Source organism: Lemur catta, chromosome 22, assembly GCF_020740605.2.
Source record: "Lemur catta isolate mLemCat1 chromosome 22, mLemCat1.pri, whole genome shotgun sequence".
Classification (NCBI taxonomy): domain Eukaryota; kingdom Metazoa; phylum Chordata; class Mammalia; order Primates; family Lemuridae; genus Lemur; species Lemur catta.
In genome coordinates this window covers 26,164,708-26,186,892 of record NC_059149.1, presented here as the reverse complement: position 1 = coordinate 26,186,892, position 22,185 = coordinate 26,164,708, and the positions used below count along the sequence as shown (strand labels likewise).

At 47.1% G+C, this 22,185-nt stretch overlaps 1 protein-coding gene across 5 annotated transcripts in view; it reads right to left on the bottom strand.

Annotated features, from left to right (window-relative positions):
* Positions 1 to 1,064: 1,064 nt before the first annotated feature.
* The window catches only part of EXTL3 (exostosin like glycosyltransferase 3), a 75,155-nt gene continuing 54,034 nt past the window's right edge, over positions 1,065 to 22,185 (bottom strand). For all 5 annotated transcript variants that reach the window (XM_045535575.1, XM_045535570.1, XM_045535571.1 and 2 more), the window contains 5 exons: positions 19,228 to 21,854; positions 11,334 to 11,461; positions 6,984 to 7,128; positions 5,017 to 5,145; positions 1,065 to 4,053 (listed from right to left, as the gene is read on the bottom strand). In XM_045535575.1, coding sequence (XP_045391531.1) covers positions 3,844 to 4,053; positions 5,017 to 5,145; positions 6,984 to 7,128; positions 11,334 to 11,461; positions 19,228 to 21,375 — 2,760 coding nt within the window. In that variant the 5' untranslated portion in view covers positions 21,376 to 21,854 and the 3' untranslated portion in view covers positions 1,065 to 3,843. The remainder of the gene's footprint in view (positions 4,054 to 5,016; positions 5,146 to 6,983; positions 7,129 to 11,333; positions 11,462 to 19,227; positions 21,855 to 22,185) is intronic.

Sequence of the window (22,185 nt, the reverse complement as noted above, 5' to 3'; positions counted from 1 at the left end):
CTGCTCTCCACCTGTGCGGGGCAGACCAGGATTTGAACCCACAGTTTCCTCCAGAGCCCACTCCCTTCACCACAGCGTTCTCCTTCTTAACTGTATTTTTATAAACCTTGTGGAGCCTTCAACTTGAGTGACAATCACATCAACAGCTAGCTTTTGCCACTTTGGCTCGCCTTGTTAAGTCCACGCCAGAACTGACCGGGAACAGACGAGCAGACGTGTCATCCCGTGCGTAGGAGACGTGTCTACCGCAGCCTCACACAACTGTCGTGGGTCTCTCTGGCCCCCCCGGGGCAGGCAAGGAGATGGGTGGTTGGAAGGACAGGAGCTTGGCAGCCACAACTCCAGGCCCGAGGAGGAATCTGCACCCTGTGTGACATCATCTCCACCCCGCACCTTCTGCAAACCTGCCTGATCAATCGTTAACCCCTTTAGGAGGGACCCGGACCTCTAGGTCCCACCCACTCCTAGGACCGTCAGTGCTACCCAAGCTGCCACCTGCAGAGCCCAGGAAAGGAGAACCCAACTCAGCTTCTCTCTCGCTTCCATCCTCCCCCCTTCTCCAGCCATCTCCCCCAAGCCGCCGACTCAGTGCTCTCTCCTGAGGGGGCCTCTGACCCCACAGCCAAGAAGTTCTAGAACTGTGGACACCAGGGCGGGGCTCTTGGTGACTCCCAGCAGGTAGGGACACAACCAAAGACCAGATCGGGCCACGCAGCAGGCCCTCACCTCCGCACTGGGGCCACGGGCACACACGGCTCCCCATGGCCATGACATACACACACACTTTAAATCCCCACCGAAAACTTAAGGTGACGTGAATGTGCCACATGCCATCCCACACCCCACTTCAATCAGCTAAATGGCCCCCAAGTTCCTCTCTGTCCAGGGAAAATGACTCGTCCCAGAAACGGTGCGGGCGCGGCTCAGCCCACCTGGGTCAGGTCCACAGGCCGCTCCGGGCCTGCTGGCACCACCCGAGTCCTCTGGGAAGGGCCAGCGGGCACCTTCTCCCTCGGGCCACTCTCGTCCCTGCTGAGGGAAATCACAAAAGACCTCCAAGCTGCTTGAGTTAAAGTTTCCATTTATTTTATTTTTTTTACAAAAATCCAACGTAAGACCATTGTGCTGATGACTGGAAAAGGGGGTGGATGGGCACGGCGTGGGCATCAGAGCGCCCCCGTTCCCAGCGGGGGCTCCCTGTGCACACCCAGGCAGCTGCTGTCGTCGCGGATGGGACCCTGTGACCAGGGAGCCCTGGCCCGTGGTGCCGTCCAGGCCTGACCCACAACCACCGCCCGGCGAGCAGAGGCTCGGCCCGGCCCGAGCTGCGCCCTGCGAGCCACCGCGTGGGCGGGCGACCCTCGCGGCGAACGGCAAACTGGAAAACAAGGCCACAGCGGGCCCCGGGAGCCACCACTAGGGAACCAGGTGCTACCTATGGACAGCCACGGGGAGCCCAGGGTCTGCAGGGCCGCTGTCCCGTTCCGGGTGAGTCGGGTGGGCGCTCTGCCACGGTGAGCGACACCAAGGGCGGGCACTGGGCCCCTCCCTCGCCCACCCCGCAGCGCCGCGCCTCAGGGCCTGACCGCAACACGCCACGTCCACCCGCGTGCCCGGGGGGACACGCCCAGTGTCTGCGGGGGCCTGTCTGCAGTCAGGTTAGTGTTCCTTTCGGGGCCGACGAGTGCTGTCCTCATCTGCAGCTCTGACACCGTAGCCCTCCCTCTGGCGCATTCTGTTGTCATCCGTAATTTCTGCCCGCTCAGCTACGCATGGAGCTACCGGCAACAGTCAGGGACCCCGCACTCTGGTGCCACGAAAGGGGGTCCTGCCACAGACTGCCCTTTGCTCTCCGGTCCCACTCAAAGTCAGTTTGTGAGTTCCTCACATTAAAAGAAACAAGATAAAATAGCAGCCACATATATAGCGCAAAACACCACGCTCTTTGGCTCCCCCAAGGGAAGAGGCTCCTGCTAAAAAGAATGGAGTCAGAAGGAAAGGAAAGAGCAATTAGGAAGTGCGGATGCCGGGCAGGCTGGACCCCTCGCTGGGCTGCTGAGCACAGCCTCGTTTCCCAGGGGCAGCCCCAGTGTGGGAAGAGCTGCGAGATGACGCAGTGGGACCTCCAGACACAGTCCTGGAGCAGCCCTGGGCCCGTTCGCCAGCGAGGAGAGTTCCCGCGAGCCAAGCCAGCCCTCCCGCTGGGGGGATCTACAGAGAAGAGCCTGGCGTCAAAGTAATACTTGAAGAGAACCCATTAGGGACGGGCAGGTCAGAGGAGAATGTACCCCAAGAAATAGAAGCACAGGATGTCAAGGTCTAGGGAAGACAAAACTGGCTTAAGGCATGTGCATGACCGGGACAGACCTGAGCTTTTGTTCGGTTGCTAGAAACCTTCTGTAGTCAACTCCACTTTGAGAAAGTGGAGTTCAGAAAAATAGAAGTCATGGGCTAAATCCCTGACAAACGCCACTAACACCCTCTTCGGTTCCCCTCCTGTCACCATGACCAAAAAAATTAGCTTATTTCAGTTTCAGCCCAAGGAACAGAAGTTTGGACTGGGAGTGGTAAGTGGTAAATGTGGGGTGTGGATGGATAAATTCCAAGGCCGGATTTGAGCTTACACAGCAAATCACAGCCTCCCAGTGTTCTAGCACATACTAAACCTCAGGGGGTCCTAGAGCCAACCTGGCATCAGGGGTCCAAACCACAGGTAACACAGGAGGGAGGCCCAGACAAAGGCGGAGGCAAGGTGAATTTCACCCAGGTATCTATCCCAAGGCAGGTGCCTTGCTGTGAGACCTCCCGGCCCGCCGGGTGGGGTCCTCGAAGGACGCTCGCTTTTCTACGCCGGCAAGAGCAGGCCGACCCGCAAACCGCTTCAGCCCACACCCGGCGTGCAGCCTGCACGGTTTGCTGTGCTTTTCTCCGAGAGACAGCACTTCAGAAAAGCCTGACGCCCCAAAGCACAGCATCTTTTTTAACAAGAGGGCAAAGAGAGCCACTGGTCCGGGCCCCCTACTCCCTGGGTGAGGGAGAGAGTGGGAGGACAGGGGCAGGTCCCAGGACAAGCCTGGATGAGTCCTCAGCAACCACTGCACCCAGCGGGAGGAAGCGCAGCCGCGCGCCATGGCCCTCCCCAAGGATTCCTGTGCGAGGGGAACGCGCGTTAGAACACGGACCTGCGACAGAAAGGGGAAGGGAACGGGCCCACAGGACGGCCAAGTCCCTCCCTCGTTTCTGCACGGATGCCCTGGGAGGACGGGAGATGATCTTCAAGGATAAGCCAGGTAGCAAGAGGCCGGGACCCACCTCCACCCACATACGGAGCACAGGAGCCTGACGGATCCCCTCACTTAGGCGAACATTTCAACTCTTCCCACCAAAAATAGATATATGCATATGTATGTGAGTGTGTGTGCACATATACACACACATACATGTATATATACACACATACATATAAGCAAGCCTCGAATGGCAAATCTGAAACTTTCTCTTTTTAGATAATAATAATAGTTGTTACTGAATTTAAAAACCACAAACCAGCTGTCCTGGGCTGTGAACTACGTGAGAGACTCCACGGAGTCCCCATGCTGCTCAGTGTAAGCTATCAGTCAGTGCCCTGCAGGGAACCCCAGGGTCTTCGGACCAGGGTTCCAGGCCCAGTGTGGCCGACTTCAAGATAAAGGCAGCTGTCTCCTTCCCCCTCTTCCTGCTGCCTCTCCCGGCAGAGGGTCTGGGCCACCCACCCAGTGATGTCCCCAAGGTCCTTCAATGCCTAGGAGCCCTAAGAGCCATCTCCCTCACTCTGCCCATCCTCTCCCCAACACCTGCAATGCCCTAGATGAACTTGAAGCACTTGGTCTTGTCGTGGGGCAGGCGGGTCTTGAACAGCACAGAGTCCACCCTGAACTGGGTGTACAGGAGGGGCATGTAGCCGTACACCTTGACAAAGAAGTTGATGCACTTGTGCCGCTCGTGGAAGTGGGAGTCGTCGTGTGACAGGGCCTGAGGGCATCCCGGGCATCGGAAAGTCCACCGCGAAGTCACCTGGGAACAGGGAGAGAGAGGAGTGAGGGTCACGGTGCTAATGCTGACCTTGCGGCGGAGTGGACCCAACACCTCGTTTCCACGGCAACTCCCGCGCAGAGCCAGTCAGGAGGCGGGGCCAGCCCAGGGCCCCTTCCTATCAAGGACAAAAATAGAACAAAAATTTCTAGAATTCTGAGGGTACTTTTGTTTTTGAGCACATAATTTATACAGCACTTACTTATGTGCCAAGCACTATTCTTAGAGCTTTACATATATTAACTCAAATTCCTGAATATTTTGTCTGATGGACAGCCGCCTCCCCGGCCCGCGCAACCCCAGTTTGGCAATCTGGTGAAGGCCGTGGACTCCTCAGAACAATGTTTTTAGAAACAGAAACTAAAATACATGGGATTATGCTGAAATATAATAATACACAAGCCCTTCTATTAATGCATTAAACAACAAGATCTAGGGGAAGTGTAATAACTGCCATGATTTCAAAGCAGTCACAAACAGAAACAATACTTTTTGCAGGTAATGTAACAAATTTAAGAGATATGATAACAAATGTAACAAATATGTAAAGAGATACTACAACAAATGTAATGTGATATGGAAGTATCTGTGATTTCCATTGGTGACAAGTCAGTTACTGCTAATACTCTTATGAATTGTAGCCTGTTTCATAAGTGAAGAAAATGCTGAACTCCAGTCAGAGATTAATAAAAACAGAGATGCAAGATCTTTCTTCCCTAAGGTTTAAACCCTGTGAGTTCTACCCACCGGCCTTGGGAGTGAAGAGACTCTGCGCTAACAACCCATTTAATCCCACCAACAAGCCTACGATGAGGTAGGTGGCATCGTTATCCCCATTTTACAAATGAGGACTCCAAAGTGTGGCACAGTCACGAACTGCAAGACTGCAAAGCGAGTGAGTTAAATACGCATGCGTCCACGGTCCCCCGAGTCGCGGCATCTCACCTTGATGGGGGGTTTCCGAGTGATGTGGGAGACGAGGAAGTTCATGGCGATGTCCTCACAGTTGATGTACTCGTCCACCATATCTCGGATGGCCTGGGGCATCACGTAGGAATACAGGTAGGCGTAATACTGTCCAGGGAAGAAAAAGAATCACATGCTTTTAGAGGCCACAGTTTGGCGGCTTTCAGCGAAAATATGCATGGATCTGGGGCCCGTGTGGAAGCGTGTGGGCGTGTTCGGGGCGTGGCACTAATCGGCAAGTACCGCTGGAATTTAAAGAGCTGGAGTCAGGGACACTACACATCCTGCAGTGCAGACCTTGTGCCATGAAGAATGATCCCCTTCAAATTGCCATCATCACCCGCTTTGAGAAACAGAACTTCATGTAATTTCCTTGGTACCTCAGAGATTTTGAAATCAATATAAAGATTTGTCAAACTAGGTCAGACACTGGTTCAGCAGAACAATATCCTGTCTCTGACAATGGCAACAGAAGGACGGGTGAGGGAAAAAGCCTGGTTATCTTTCCAGAGCTCAGTAAATCACAGACTCATGGAACGTCCACTCCCTCGCTGCCTCACTTACAGATTCCTAAATCTGGTCGCTTCTCACCGTGGCCACTGGCTACTCCTGCTCCGGGCCGCTTCATGTCTCCCCTTGGTTCTTCAAATCACCTCCTAAATCGCACCCCTGCTGCCGTGTTTCCTTCCCTGTGTTCTAGTCTCAGCACTGCAGGGGATCATGTCAGAACTCAGGCCAAGCGAACACGTCACTCCTCCAGCCCAACCCCCAGCCCTTCCCGCCTCACCCAAAGTGCCCAGGCTGTCTCAGTGCCCACAGCGAGCGAATGCCGAGCGCTACATCTTCAGCAATTCTGTGAGCTTGTTGTTAAACACAGCCATTATTAAAGATGTAATGACATAAATTAAATAAATTATATTAAAAATCCAAAGAATAAATACCTAAAACTCATCACTTCTTAATTTATGTTTTACTATTGTCTATTACACTTTACTGTTCTCTTGAAGTTGTTTGTGTCTACGGTGAAAACACTGATAAAGGTGCACAACCGCAGACCTATGATCAGCGACTCATGTTGACAACTTGAAATCAGCCAAGGTAAGACTACTAATGCCACAGAAAGCAGCAAATACTACAAAACAGGGCACATGCTAACTGCGATGCACTGTAATTCGCTAGTGACAAACAAATGAACAGGTGAGGTGTCCAGTTAAACTGCTTTACATATTTTATTACCTTAAATTGTACAATCTACATAGTAAAATAATGAACGATCATAAAATGTTATAGCCCACAGCAGTTTGCCGGTTATCTTGTAGCAAAGTACTTAAGAATTGGTGAGCTCAAAAGATGAATTATACTTTTTTTTTTTATGAAAAGATGGTGATTCAAATTTGCTGACCCTTTAAGTGGCCAGTGACTGTCATTAGTATACTGATGAGAATATATTTATTAAACACATTCATGTCTTCAAGGAAAAGGTAACACTTTAACAGTAAGAAAGAACTGCCTTTAAAGAAAACTATGCAGAAAGCATTATGAGAACAAATGTTTACAGGTGTTTCCACCAGTATGTGGTTTTGTTGCCAAAAATGATGTATGTTTATCTGATAAGCTTGCATACCTGCACATTTTAAAAACATAGAAAAACTTTTCTAACGTGTTTGAAAAATTTTTTTTTTTGGAGAAAAGGTCTCAATCTGTCACCCAGGCTAGAATACAGTGGCATCATCACAGCCCACTGCAACCTCAAACTCCTGGGCTCCAGTGATCCTCCTGGGTCAGCCTCTAGAGTAGCTGGGAGTACGGGTGCACACCACCGTGCCTAGCTAATTTTTCCAATTTTTTTAGAGACAGGGTCTCACTATGTTGCCCAGGCTGGTCTTGAACTCGTGGCCTCAAGCAATCCTCCCACCTTAATGCCATTCTCATCAGCCTTTTCTTACCTTGTGGAAGAAGGCAGCGCCTGTCAGCACCATGGACAGCTCACAGGAGTAGTTGGAGTTGTAGAGCCAGGACTGATGCGGGATGTCCCACGCGTGGTACCGGCCAGGGAAGCCCACAATGCGGTCCCGGGCTTCTCTCCACACCCTCGGAACACAGAAGGACACGCACACACCTGAGTACATAGCGCTAAGATCGCCAGAAATGTTTAAAATTACTGCCTCTGTTTTCCAGGCTCTGGCCCTTAGGCTTTTACTTTTTCCTTTTTAAAAAAAAAATAAAATCAATCACAAACCAAATAGGATAAAAGCAGTGCCACAGGCGGCTTTCTTAATAAGCAACTAGTGTCCCTCTGCCTTCTTCTGGCAGTCAGCATCTTTCCAGCCCTTCCAGAAAGAGCAAGTGAAACAACAGGGGAAGGGGCTTCCGGAACGGGCCGTGTACAATAACCTGCTAATAAGTAGGCAGATGATGTCAATTTCTATTTTTAATCTTATTTAATTTCTAAAAGTTTTGTTTTTGATGAGCCTGATATAATATTAGTTCAGTAGGGCATGTGTGTAACTTATGTATATTGCATGCTTAACTTTTCCTTACTGAGCACATGGTAAGAAAACATTCAGAGACCGCTGCTTTAACCGCAGAAAACTCCTGCCTGGTACAGTCCTAATTCCTAACATGGCAGGGCTGGGAGACACCCGGATTGGGAGAAGTGGTCTACAGACCCACACAAACAAAAGGTTTCATTAGATGCAAGAAATAAATTGAGAATTCAATATTTCAACAGAAACTTTTACGTATCTCTAAACTTATAGGTAAGGCCTGACAAATAAAACCAGCCCCCAGTTTCACAGGTTGAAATTGGAGAGCCGACAGCACTTAGGCGCCACAGAACCCGACAGGCCTCAGGAGATTTAAGCTGCCTGAGAAAGTCCCCTGTCACATGGAACTTCAATTCCTGAAACATAAAAGATTTCATTTCAAAAGAATCCCTCTAATAAGTTTCAAAGCATCTAATCTAGTCCCACAGATGAGAAATCACAACTTCTATCACAATATAATAGCCTTCTAGGTAGGCTTTTTTTTTGACAACTGATTTTAATTGTGGCAAATATACGTAAAATTTGACCATCTTAATCATTTTTCAGTGTGTAATTCTGTGGCATTAAGGACATTCACACTGTTGGGTAACCATTGCCATCACCCATCTCCAGAACGTTTCCATATTCCCACGCTACGCTCTGTCCCCACTGGGCACTCGCACCCCACTCCCGCCTGCCCCAGCCCCAGCCACCCCCACTCCACCTCTCTGTCTCTGGATTTACTCTAGGGACCTCATGCAAGTAGAATCACACAATGTTTATCCTTTTGTGTTGTATACACCTCTGAATGTGACAAATGACGCTATGATCATTCACGCACTGCTTTCTGTGGGACATACACTTCCAATTCTCTGTGGCGCCTTTCTTTCACCTATCCCTTAAGAATCTCTCTTTCTTGACTACATAAGTTGAAATTAGTCAAGATCTATCTTTCCCAGAGGGAAAAACTCTTACACTTACCCTTTCCTTTGAACTTAGGACTGTTTCATTCCCATTAAGGTGAAAAAACCAAATTGAGGGGATTATTAAGAGAAAGCTTCTAGATCAAAGGATGCCCAAACAAATGAGACAAGAGCCAGGGTGCAAAAAGGTTAGGATCTGCAGCCAGAGATAATCCACCAGCTCCAGTACCAGAGACTAAGCCTCAAATTCAAATCATTTGTAAGAGACACATTAAAAGGCTTCCCCATCATTCGCTCACCACCTGGAAATCTGCTGGGAAATGACATGGAAAAGGTCAAAAGTCTTCCTAAATCGAGGGCCACAGAAGATAGCAAATATCAGCTAGCTTAGCTTCAAACTCATCAAAGCTGGGCTCCTTATCAAAATCATTCTCGGGGCCTGGGGCAATTGGCAATCCTCCTGTTATACCCCATGACTCTGTTGGAGGCTCCGAGTCCTCCAGCGTGCACTAAACTGTGCTGTGCTGTAGCAGCAATACGGCCCCTCTTCCCACCACCAGCAATCACATCTCAACAGCAAAGACCATTCCTGGAGTCACTGCAGGGCTTTCTTCCTTTCAGCAAAACAAGAGCGGAGAGCCAACTGTTTATTATCATGTATAAAGGAATATACCTCGGCCAGGCACAATGGCTCACACCTCTAATCCTAGCACTCTGGAGGCTGAGGCAGGAGGGTCACTTGAGCCAAGGAGTTCAAAACTAGCCTGGGCAACATACCAAGACCCCACTTCTACAAAAAAAAAAAAAAAAAAAAAAAACATTACCCGGGCATGGCTGCACACACCTGTAGTCCTAGCTTCTCAGAAGGCTGAGGCAGGAGGAATGCCTGAGCCCAGGAATAGACAACCCACCGAATGAGAGAAAATATTTATAATTTCTATCTCTGATAAAGGACTTGCGTCTAGATTAAATGCAAGAACTCTTACAACTCAATAATAAAAACACAAATAACCCAAACAAAAACGAGCAAAGAATCTGAACAGCCATTAGAAGATACACAAAAAGGCTAATTCGTCAATAAGCACATGAGAAGATGCTCAGCATCATTAGTCATAAGAGAAAGGAAATCGGAAGTATAATGAGCTACCGTTTCACAAGGACTAGGATGGCTATAAATAAAAAACAGAAAGCAGCAAGTGTTGACGAGGATGTAGAGAAACTGGAACCCTCATACACGGCTGATGGGAACATAATATGGTGCAGCCACTTTGGAAACCAGTCTGGCAGTGCTTCAAAATGTTAACACAGTTATCACGTGATCCAGCCATTCCACTCTTAGGTACATACTCAAGAGAAATGAAATGTTTATACAGAAACTTACACAGGAACCTTCATAGCAGCATTATTCAAAATAGCCAAGAAGTAGAAATGACCCAAATGTCCATCAATGGATGAGTGGATAGACAAAATATGGTCTATCTGTACAAAAGGAACGAAGTACAGGTACATGCTACAAGATAGATGAAGCTTAACAACATTAAGTTTAATGAAAGAGGCCAGTCATGAAAGGCTATAAATTGTATGATTCCATTTATATAAAATGTCCAGAATAGGCAGATCTATATAGACACAAAGATTAGTGACTGTCTGGGACTTAGAGGGGTTGCAGAAAAATGGGGAGTGACTGTTATTGGGCACAGAGTTTTTTTTGGTGGTGATGAAGATTTCTGAAATTAACCATGGTGACACAACTCTATGAATATACTAAAAACCACTGAATTGCATACTTAAATGAGTGAATTGTATGACATACTAATTATGTTCAATAAATGTTGCAAAAGAATGAACTGCAAGAAAAACGATCCCACACTCAGGCATCACAGTCAATGTCAAATTGCTGTAAAAGTTTCTATATGCTTACCCTCAATTTTTGTACTTACCTCACTGTGGACAAATAACAAAACTGTCCCTGAACCAACACACTGGTCCAAGGCAGACTTGGAGTAGCCCTAATCCACCCCATTCTCTTACCGGCAACGCACCCTCACGTGGATGCTTAGGCCCTAACGGCAATTACTAAGACTCAAGAAAGCAGGAGAGTTGGGCAGCTGAGTGGAAGTTTGGGAGCAAGACAAACCTGGTTTGAATCCCAGCTCTGTCTGCCACGCTAGCTTCTGCTCAGCTCTGTTCTCTTGGGTCTCAATTTACTAATATAAAATGGACACAACTACAACGGACATCATCAAGTTTCAGGAGGATTAATGAGATAAACCAAAGTGCTCAGCTGGTCCCTGGCACACAGTATAGAGGTTCCATAAATGTTAAGTGCCATCATCATCAATCACCACCACTGCCACACCCTCCTCCTCTGTCACCTCTTAGATCTTTGATTTCAGTGTCCTCCTTCCCATAAAGCTTTTTGGAGCAGGATTCTGGCACTGGTCCACTGCTCCAACACATAGCAACATGCTGCTTCTGCCTGCCTGGGAGTTGTTTCCTGTTTCCCTAACAAAACCCTCAAATTTCCTTTAGAAAACTACCTCTTGCTTCCACTGTCAGCCCACGTGGTTTGGGTTTCAGGATGGTACATTCGCAGCAGCAGGAACAGGCAGGTAAGCGCGGTTTAGCCAATCAGAGCATTCCCTCTCCCTGGCCTCCGAGGAAAAGCCCACCTGGGAGCCGAGCGGAACCCAGAGACCGAGAGAGGAGGAATCCTCCGGCCCCGACACCCCGGATCCGGCCGTGTCCTGCGTCAGCCCTTACTACCTTTGCTGTCTAGCCCAGGTTTGATTTGGCTTCCTGTCGCTTGCAAACTGAAGTGTTTCCTGATGAAAAATCAGCCCCTCACCGAAAGCCAAACATGATTTCATCGTGGCGGAGGTGGGCGTCGTCATCGATCGACAGCACGGCCTCGGTCTCGATTTCATTCCAGGGCAAGAATCGATTGTTCAAACTGTTCTTCTCAGTACGAACCACCTGTAACAAGGAAGAAAAAGCACTAACAATCAGTGCGGTTCTAGAAGGCAAAACCAGAACTGCCTTTAGGTCAAAGGAGACTGTGGCTAAATTAACTGAATCATTTTGCGGGATTACTCGCCACCTGGAAAATCTAGCATATTTCAGGAATAAAAAACTGCCTCATAATTCCACAAATGTATAAGGATTTCCCATCTAAGCTTTATTCCTTTGTTTACTAATTTTCTTATGAAACAAGCTAAAGCTGAGGATTATTTTTACGTATGCAATAAAGAGCCCAGGGAAATTAAAAAATAACTTTCCCCAGAGAACACAAGGTGGCAGAGTAGAACTGAGACTTCAATTCCCAGCTCTGGTATCCCCAGCATGCTCACAAATTTTAAAACCAAACTCAGAAATCTCTTGAGTCTATGTTATTTCTGACACCCAATTTTGAGCCCTTTTTTGGGGTATAAACCAAAAAAAGAAAAAAAAGAGCAAGCCCATCCTGTGGACATTACTTCCTTCACCTTTGCAGTTCCCACCTACAATGCTGCCTACACATGCACGAGCTTTTTCTTTCTTTTCAAGGTATAATTTATTCAGTAAGACACGTCTGTGTCTATCACATCCCAACTCAAGGAACATCTGCCCAAAACAATTCATATACACAAAACAGTATTTTCTTCATAAAAAGATTAGTGCCTCAAGCAGTACAGCTACATTTCAACAAAAAAAAATTTTTATTTAAACCATCTCAGATAAACAGTTTACCTACGACGTAGGTGAGTAGCTGTTATTCTCCTTGCCACCTAGCACTAAAATAAATGATGGCCAGTCGGCACTTTGATAGCTCACTTTATTTTTACTCTATCTTTATCGAATTAGTCCAGCTAATGAGGAGCCATCATTTTATTCTCAAAAACAAAAAGAACCTCATAATCTTTTTAGAAAGCCAGGAAGGGACACCTCCCTCTCCCAGGCCGTGTTGCCTGTACTGAGGCTAACCTCTGCCAGGCGTGATGAACAGATTGGATCCGAGATCGTAAGGTTTAAGAATGTTTCAAAGGCACTCCATGACCTCACTAGCATTGTCTCCTCAGCCTAAAATACCTTTTCTTCCATTCTCCCCTTGAGACCCAGCCTCAGATGTCTCTTGTCACACCCTGCTTGTCAGAAAGAATCATTTCTTCCATGTTCTTAAAGCAGAGTCCTCAACTGTCTATTAATTCATTATAGCACACTTAGAATCTGATTAATTCAGAGCTGGAAGTGCCCTGGAGACCATGTGGCCCGACTCTCACTTTATACACGGACAAACCAAGGCCCTGGATGATGTCATATAACTGGCAAGCTACAAGAGCCACAAGACTAACCCACACCTTCTGACTCCAAATTTAGTCCTTTTTTTGCCAAACTTACATTAACTTTATTTTTGTCTTTGTTTTTTTTTCAGACAAAGTCTTGCTCTGTCACCCAGGCTGCAGTGCAGTGTCATGAATCACAGTTCACTGCAGCCTTGCACTCCTGGGCTCAAGCAATCCTCCTGCCTCAGCCTCCTGAGTAGCTAGAACTACAGATGTACACCACCACACCCAGATAAATTTTTTAATATTTTTGTAGAGACAGGGTCTTACTATGTTGTCTAGGCTGGTCTCGAACTCCTGGCCTCGAGCAATCCTCCCACTTCAGCCTCCCAAAGTGCTGGGATTACAGGCACGAGCCATCAATGCTCAGTCTCCCGGCATCGCCCAGGCTAGAGAGAAGTGGTGTCATCACAGCTCACTGCAGACTTGAACTCCTGGACTCAAGCAATCCTCCTGCCTCAGCCTCCTATCTCAGCCTCCTGAGTAGCTGGGACTACAGCCAAGCGCCACTGTGCCCAGCTAATTTTCTTAATTTTTTGTAGAGACAGGATCTTGCTATATTGCCCAGGCTGATCTCAAATGCTAAGTGATCTTCCCACCCGAGTGCTGGATTACAGGCCTGAGCCACCATGCCTAGCTCTTCCCCTCTCTTAAACAAATAAACAAACAAACAAGCAAAAATTTCCTGATTATTCAAGGGACTTATTCATTCAATAAATGACAAGTGGTGGGAGCAGAAGGAAAGAAAAGGAGTAAGAAGGTAACACAGTGAATTGGTTTTCCATTTATAACTTCAAATACGGGTCTAATGCAGTATAAGAAAATAGTATGTTTTAGCTGAGACAAGTCTGTTTTACTTTGTAAGAGAAAAGGTTGCCAGCAATCCCTGCGTAACTGCAGGTAAAACAGCAGAGGTTAGAGCTTCAACATCAAAGGAGAGAACGCCCATGAAGACCACACACAGCGCCTGGTACGTAGAAAATGCTCAAAAATTGTTAGCAATTACTGTAACCTGAGCACTTCTTCCTATTTTAATTATCATACATTTTACATATGTCCTATATTTTATACACTTATTTTAATTTTATACATTTTATATATTTATATACATATTTACAAGCTTGTACCTTTCCAAGAAATTTAGTCTTGGTAAAAAAAAAAGAAAAAATATGACATAACTATGGCGAGAGGTGCTGAAACCTGTTTCTAATTTAGATATTAGCATGTCAAGTGACCTGAAGCAATAAAATTCTCAGTCTCAGATCCTTACTCTAAATTACTAAAGAGAGTAAGAGGGGGAGGTATTACCTAAAGAACTAACTTGCTGCAATTAGTAAGTCATTTATGCGACCTTACTTTTCAGTAATTCCTTTAAAACTTCTGCAATCCTGCTGTTCATTTCTGATTCCTGGTAGCTTTGTTTTATATGATTTTCCTTTGAAGCCATGCAGCCCATTCTCAGAACAGAAAGAGAAAGCCGCAGCTATAGCCACCAAGTTATTAAGTAAACTGTTGTTTAAAGGGAAAAAAAAATAAGCCACCCAGATACACCGATACCTAGTGAAGCCGACCAGGCTTCGTACAGTCTCGGACCTGGAGAAGCTGGACAAGGTCTTTCCTGTTAGCTTCACCTAGAAATCACAATTTTAGCAAATTACCATCCAATTCATTCAAGGGATATTTTTTAAAGCAGAGTGGGCACAGATTAAAAAAAAACAGCGTACCCACTTTGTAAGGAGTGAGCCTGGAGAATGCTCCGTCTTGCCCGAGGTCTAGCCACAAGTAAAGCCTTTACCAGCCTGAGAGGCAGAGTCCCAAGCCAGAAAGTGGGTGATGCCAAGCGTGCACGGCCAAGGCAGTTTCCCGAGTTCTCTCCTTTTCCCTAATAGACTACTGGGAAAATGACGTTAAAATAACTCCCCTGGCATGATCCTTAAGTTCCCAAAACACAGAACTATTGTTCAATTTGAGTATCAATGGCTGGGAGGGAAGGAAAAGGGCAGTGAAAAATAATCTCATCTCACTAATTTTCATTTGGAAAAAATGGTGCATTCCGGCTTCCCACGTCCAGAGACCTTGCAGTCACCAAGGGTGTGATAAGCTCATCTCTGAACATGCCGTCTTCACCTCCACCCCACCACTCTATCCAAGCCGCCATGGCCCCTCGCCTAGGCTACTGCAAGATTTTAACTGCTCCTGTTCTTTGCCCCAGGGTCCCACAAAAATCACGTGCCTCCCCAGCGCAACAGCCTCCAACAGCATCCTGGCACACACGGGATAAAACCCAGACTCCTTACCACGCCCGTGTGCTCCTGCGCACACGGCCCTGCCACCTTCTCCAACCGCCTTTCAAACTCTCCTCAATCGCGCCACCCCGGATGCACCGGGTACGGCTTCTTGTGCTTGTCACTCCCATGTACTCCTCCAGAATTTACACGGCCCATTCCTCACTTCATTCAAGCTTCTGCTCAAATGTCACCTCTTCAAAGAGCCCTTCCAAGGCATCCGTGCCCTTTAGGAAGAGGAGAATGGAAAACCAAGACTAGGGCTGGCTGCCAAAAGACCGTCTTAGGAATCAGTGCACATACAGTGTGAAGATAAGCGGAATGTGAGTAGGCTGGGCTACGCTGTTAATGACAGAAGGATGTCCCTTTCATGACAGCCCACGTTTTAAAACTTCTAAAGGACAGATTTTGAGATTCTCATTACCACAGGATGCTCTAACAAGGCTACTCTACTTACTGTCTTCCGGAATATAAAGCAGAGTGAGGGCGATGTGTAAACTGATCAGAATAAAACAGTAACTGAAACCAAAATTGCTGGTGGGACTATGAATCAGAAAGGGATCACTTAGTGTTTCTGCTTCCAGAAGTGAGTAAGCTCCTACCTCTTCCTGCAGACAACAACTATAAACTCTGGACAAAAATACCAAAAAAGCAAAGAGCAACTTCCTTAAACACAAAAGAAGTGAAGTAAGAAGGCAAATCATGGAGGGTGCTGAAATCTAGCAGGAGGGAATTGCTGATATCGGGAGTTACTGTTGCTTTTACCCTGCGAGCAGGCCAGAGTCGGCACCATGAAGGACAGCGGAAACACTCATGCAAAACCCGGTCTTTCCGGCCTGAAGAATAGGAGGAAAGTGTCTGGGGCAACCACAGCCCCTGGAAAGACAGGAGAAAACTCCAGAAAGGACAAAGCCAGAGACGGAAGCTCCAAGTTCCGCGTCTGAACCGCCCAGTCTCTGTCCACCATGCATGCTTGGGGCAGCGTGCGAGCAAAGCAGCTCAATATAAAGGAACTCGACTAACATGTGAGCTGCATTCAAGAGACAGAACTTTTCAGTTTGAGTCCAGCAAAATTAACTGCTGAAACAAAAAAGTCAACACTTTCCAGAATAAAAAAATCAAAGAAAACCATGCCGAGGCTTATCACAGTCAAACTGCCGAAAATCAAACATTAAAAAAAAAAAAGTCCTGAAAGCAGCCAGAGCCACACATTACATACAGGAAAACAAAAACTTGGAAGCTGTCGACATATCATCAGAAACAATGGAGGTCTGGAAACAATGGAACCTCTTTAAGGTGCCAAGTGGTGGTCCCCAAGCCAGTAGAGAGTTTTCAAAAGACAAGATCTCAAGTCCCTCGTCATAATAATACTCTCTATTTGACTTCCATTAGATATCTTTGCTGTCATGCTCCAGGAGCTAAGGAACCCGACTCAAGTGTTTACAAAATACGCAGCACCTGGGAGACAGCAAACACTCACCATCGCCTGTGTGTTCAGTAGTCTCACTCCATTCAGATAGAGACTCACGTCAACTGGAGGCACTGCTCCCATCTCCCTGCAAGTCCTGTCTCCTTGCCCAGCCACTATCCCATCTGAGCTGTAGTTCTCTTTACATAGAGCATTTGGAACAGGAGCGTCCAAGGATGGTAGTGATAAAGATCACCTTCAGTCTAAGTTAGAGCTCTTTGTTATGTAAATAGATAATTAGAAAAGAGTAATTTTAATATATAAGTCCTATCAGGTACCCCTAAGATGTATCTTTCTCCACTTAAATAGCTAGGGCTCAAAAGACTTCACAGCCCACAAATATCTGGCATTTATGCCTATTGCTTAGTTACGAACTTGAGCATAAGAGAAGCACAAATTGTGCATTTTCTGAAATGACATGGAGGTTCCTGGGTTGATTTGTTTAGTTAATATGCTGATTTCAGATCATTCCGCCTGAAGGACTGGAATCTGAGAGACTGCCTGGGAACCACCTCGGTGCCAAATTTATATAAAGATTTATTAACCTTAATTTAATGAACAGGTTATGTCTACATCTAGGTGGAAAAACCACTCTGAAATTTATCATAGTAGTGCCATTTTCCTGTAGGGGAGAGAGTTCCAGCCTCTCTCTAGTCCTGACACCTGGGTCTACACCTAAGCGGTCAGTAATTTCAACTGCTGCCCAAAACACCTGCTTCTCTTAAACAGAAAGCATAGTCAGAATATTTAGAGAATGGAGGGAAATTCTCCAGCTTGAAGTTGTTTCCTCTTTTTTAAAAGAACAAGAAAAAATTTGTATTCCTAATATGAGAAAGCTATTTAGATGGCCTCCTATTTGGAAAGTTTCTGGCATCTTCCAACTAGGTATTGTGTAATTACAATGGGCTGCCCAGTAATCAAAGAGGACTACTTACTTCCCACCAGAGTTAAAAGAAAGGATTAGTTCTGGTAAGTTCTCTGATGAATTTCAGTCATTGTTAACCGGGTGGCACCAGCTTCTCTACATCTGTATGAAAATCAAAGAAAACTCAGGAAAAAATGGAAAACAAAGGCTGCTTTATTATTCTACTATTTGAGCAGCATCTACCTTTTCATAGAGGAAATTTTTTTTTTTTAATTTCAGTGACACTCATAAAGTTGAAATTAAGAAAGAAAAGTGAAACTTATTTTGGAAGAAGTCTATAATAGAAATCTCCCTATTTACAAAACTTTTCCTATTACACAAGATAAACTCTAGGATCAAAAGTCTTTATAACCCTACAGTCTTTGAATAGCCTCAGATTATAAAGTAAATAATAAAATACAAGAAAAGATTAGCAGCAACAGCAAGAAAGAAAAGTTAAAGCAAAGACTGTTAGGTGCTTCGTGCAGGAGTAAGTAGGTAGTAACAGCTACGGTACAAAGAGAAATGACGGGAGGACACAAGAAGCCTGTGTCAGTGACGTCAAAGCTCCGTGATGCGGGCAGAACTCGCACACTGGCTTCCATCTCCTTTGACATTAAGGGTAAGAAGGAATCATATAATCATTGAGCACCTTTCTAGAATCCCTCCTTGTCTTATCTTGGATTTCTCTTTAACCCTGAGTTCAAAAAAGCTAATTAACTTATCAAAGATCACAAAACGTCTACTTAATCCCAGGTCTGTATTACTCTAAATCTCATACTTATTACACCATGCTGCTAACTTAGAAAATAATTCAAATGAATTAGTTCCCCAATGAAATAAATTTTTTAAAAACTGGAATCCTAGCAATGCATGGTCCATCAGACCTTTTGCCCTTCCTTGCTACCTTTTTCTGGAAAGTACTTCTGCTGCAGGTTAATTAGTTGGCACTTTGCTTAAGACTTGCTCTAAGGCTTCCCGTTTAAGACACATGGGTTGCCATCTCTCTCCTAGATTCCCAAGTTTAATTCAGCAGGTGGATAAACAAAGCCCTCAGAACTAAAGTTCTATCCCTGCATAATTAGCTATTATTTTTCCTGTAACATATAACACCTAACCTTGAGAGATGGGGTAAAAAATGAGAAAGAATCTACAAGGCACTCTAGAAAAGAAGGTTCAGTTGGAGCTGGTTGTCCAACTCCCAATTATCAAACCCCGAATCCAGTCCTCAGAAACACTGCTATAACATCCTGGGAAATGACACGGGTCTTCTTCCTACATCCTTTAGGAAGTGATTACAACAGCAGTGTCTGTACTCGGACGTACTGAAGCTCAGCTCCTCCATTCCTCACCGTGACCTTGGGCAAATTAATTAACCTCTCTAAGCCTCAGCTCCCACAGATATAAAATGGAGAAACAGTGATAATGATATGTCACATAATGTTAATTATAGTGCCCAGATCCTAAGTGTTGGCTTTCTCATCACTGTTACCAAGAGGTGAACGAAGGCGTTTTGTAAACCTTCCCGGGCCCGGTATCAATTTCCGTGTTGGAGGCCTCAGGAGATTTAGGAATTGAGTGGCAACAGTGCAAATGGCAAGGCCTGATAAGGCAGCAAGCACAGAGTTCATGGGGAACAGAATCTGTACAGGTTAAAAAAAAAAAAAGTGTATGTATATTCCTCAAATAGCTAAAGAAAGATGCAAAACGGATTACAAGAGAAATATTATTTCATGCAGTAAAACCGCTCTTTTTTCTATTACCATGATGGGGACACCAATGTCAGGCCACAGAAGGTCCTCTGATGGCAGCTTGGGCGAATTCCACACCACCACCACCTTGTTCAGGTAAGGGAGGCCATTCAGCCTCTCCAAGGAGTTCATGAGCACTTCCTCCCGCTCGTAGGTCAGCATCACCACCGTGAACTGCTCCCGTGGAACGTTGCCTCCGAGGGCTGCCTGGAACTCCTTGCCAGAACCCCCAGCGCCACCACCAATAGGCCGAAATCCGGTCCCTGAGCCCAAAAATTTGGCCTCTGAGGGCAACACAGGGTCAAAGGGTGTGTGGGGGAAAAGATGGAAAGGGCCTGGGGCAGAGTTCCAGCTGCGGTAGAAGTCAGTGACGGTCAGGGTGAAGTTGCGGAGGTATTTGGGTGAGGCGTAAGGTGGCTCTGTTTCCACCGGCCCCAGGTCCAGGTCCCCGTTGTCGGCCATGTTGGGGTCGGTCCCCGCCGCCTTGCCCGACCGATGGGGGATCTCAGCTGCTGCCTCTTCCCGGATGGGGGCAGCTGGGATCTGAATGCGAGTCCTAATCATAGCCAGCACGGTATTAAAAATACTGTCAGCAGTGGAGAAGTAAGTCTCCCAGAGAAAGCGGCCTTGCCGCCTCATAGCCAGGAGGTCGCTATCGGAGAGACTCCGTAACAGGAAATGAACCTCGGTCACACGGGGCTTGGGCACCACCAGGGCCGCCTCGCTCCACTGCAGCACGTCCTGGTACGGAAGCTGCACTTGCTCCCCCAGCACCACGGGGACAGCACCGGCCTCCAGGGCTTCAAAGAGCCGTGTGGCACAGCCAGCTGAGATAACCAAGTGAGGGTCCCCGGGGGTGATGATGAGGGCAAAGGTGGAAAGCTTCAGGAGCTCCAGGCGGTCCTCCCGCTCCCCACACAGCGCCCACTCCGTAGGCAGGCTGGGGTTAGGCTGGTTCTTGCAGGTGAACTCCACCAGGACCTGATCTAGTTTGCTGTCCTGCACGGCCTTCAGGGTGGCGATGATCCGGTCGTCGTAGTCAGCTGGAGGGTCGCCCTCCATTTCTTCTTCGAAGGAGCGGGCCTCCTGAAGGCTGGATCGCAGGGACTCGATCTTCTCACCCTGGAAGGTGAAGAGATATTTCCGCTTCACTGGCACCTGCGGTGGGATTTCCATGAAGTTGGGTTCGGACATGGCATGGACTAGTGGCGATACGACCAGGTCAAAGCCGGGTCTGTACTGGGCAGCATAGAAGGTGGACTGGACCACCATGGCGCGGCCCGTACTGACGTTATAGAGCAAGTTCTGTGTGTGTGACTTCCGCGACAGACTGATGATGACATGGTTGTGTCCGTCTCTCCGCCAGTGCGGCAGAGAATACAACTGCTTCTCCAGGTCAGCAGGCCGCAGCACGACTGGTTCCTGCATTTCTCCCACTAGTATCACATACAGGCAGGCAATGTCTGCATTTTCTGTAACATAAACGTTGGCTCGCGCCGTAGCCTGGAACGCCTGCTTGACCAAGGGATCCAGGTAGCTGCCGAGGGCAAACTGGTCACTGTCATAAACATAGACCGGAAAACCAGAGGTGAGAGGGCAACGAGAATAATCGAAACAGTTGTGCAGCCGGCAACCCCGGATGACCTTTGGGGGAGGGAGGCCGGCGTCATCCTTCTCCGGGAGCAGTCGGATGGGCAGAGAAAGTTTGGGCTGGTTTTGGGCCATCAGCTCTTTGTAAGAGTGCTCGGTCTGGCTAATGACGTTCTTGAGCTGCAGCAGGTCCTGCTTGGCATTCTCAATGCTCTTCTTGCAGGCTTCGATCTTCAGGTTCAGCTTGGCAATTTCACTGTTCAGCTCCTGCCGCTTGGCTTCCAGCTGTAGGAGCTCTTCGCTCACTGACTCGCGAATGCGGCACAGATCCAGCACATGCTTTACCTCGCAGAGCTCGTTACCGGCCCGCGGGCCGAAAATCCGCTTGCCGGCCTCATCGGCCTCATCCAGAGTGGTGAGATAGTAGTGGGCGATGAGGGGGAAGAACACCAGGATGACGAAGAGGGTGAAGCTGAGCCAGGTGAGGCGGATGCGGTTGGACCACCGCAGCATGCAGGTCTGCCCTCCGTTCCCCACCCCCCCGTTCCGCAGCATGGTGTAGCCCGTCATGAGTGCCGTGGCTCTGCCCTCTGGTCACGTCGGCTCCCTCGCCATAACCATGGGCTTCTATAAGACAAAACTCAACCTCGTTTCATTCACACATTCGTTTCCAGAAGAGTCGACGTGCTCCCGGTACAAGGCACCAGATAAAACGGAAATTTCATTTTCCTCAGCTGCGACCGAAATGGTATCTGATCCTATTCCAGCAGATTTTAAGTTCTGGTTGTTGACCAAAAAACATGTCCTTAATCTTTATCAAACGGTAAAAGGTACCACATTGTGGCCGAGATGAAAGGGGGGAGTTTCCTGATGACAAAACGCAGGAAAAATACCCTGAAATCAGACAGACTTTTTCAACTGCCATAGCGCTTGTTCCTTGGTTTTGCTGACCAACAAATATGCATAGTTCCTATTCACAGTTACACAGTGGCTGGTTAGAACAGCAAGAAATGCCAGCCTCTTATCGATGTCATTGTCAACACTCAGGCCTGCAAAAGAAAGAGAACCATGTCCGTCTTAAAGAGATTATATTCAACACCCTCCCCAGCACATTTCTAGAAAATGCTTCAACCTCATAAGATGGAACAATGGTGTGTATCTTACAGAACATTATCAGGCCAATAGAAAGACTTTGTTTGGTGTGGGGATTTTACTTGTGGTCAATAAGAAATGGAGAAAGGTAAGTGCCCAAAACCGCTTCAGTTCATGTCCTCTTCACCATCCCCCTCTTCCTAGTTAACTGGATCTAGAGCAGTGTTGGGGCCCCTCTAACAGTATGTTGAACTAAATTCAACAGAGGGCAAAGATGTCTGCGGTAAC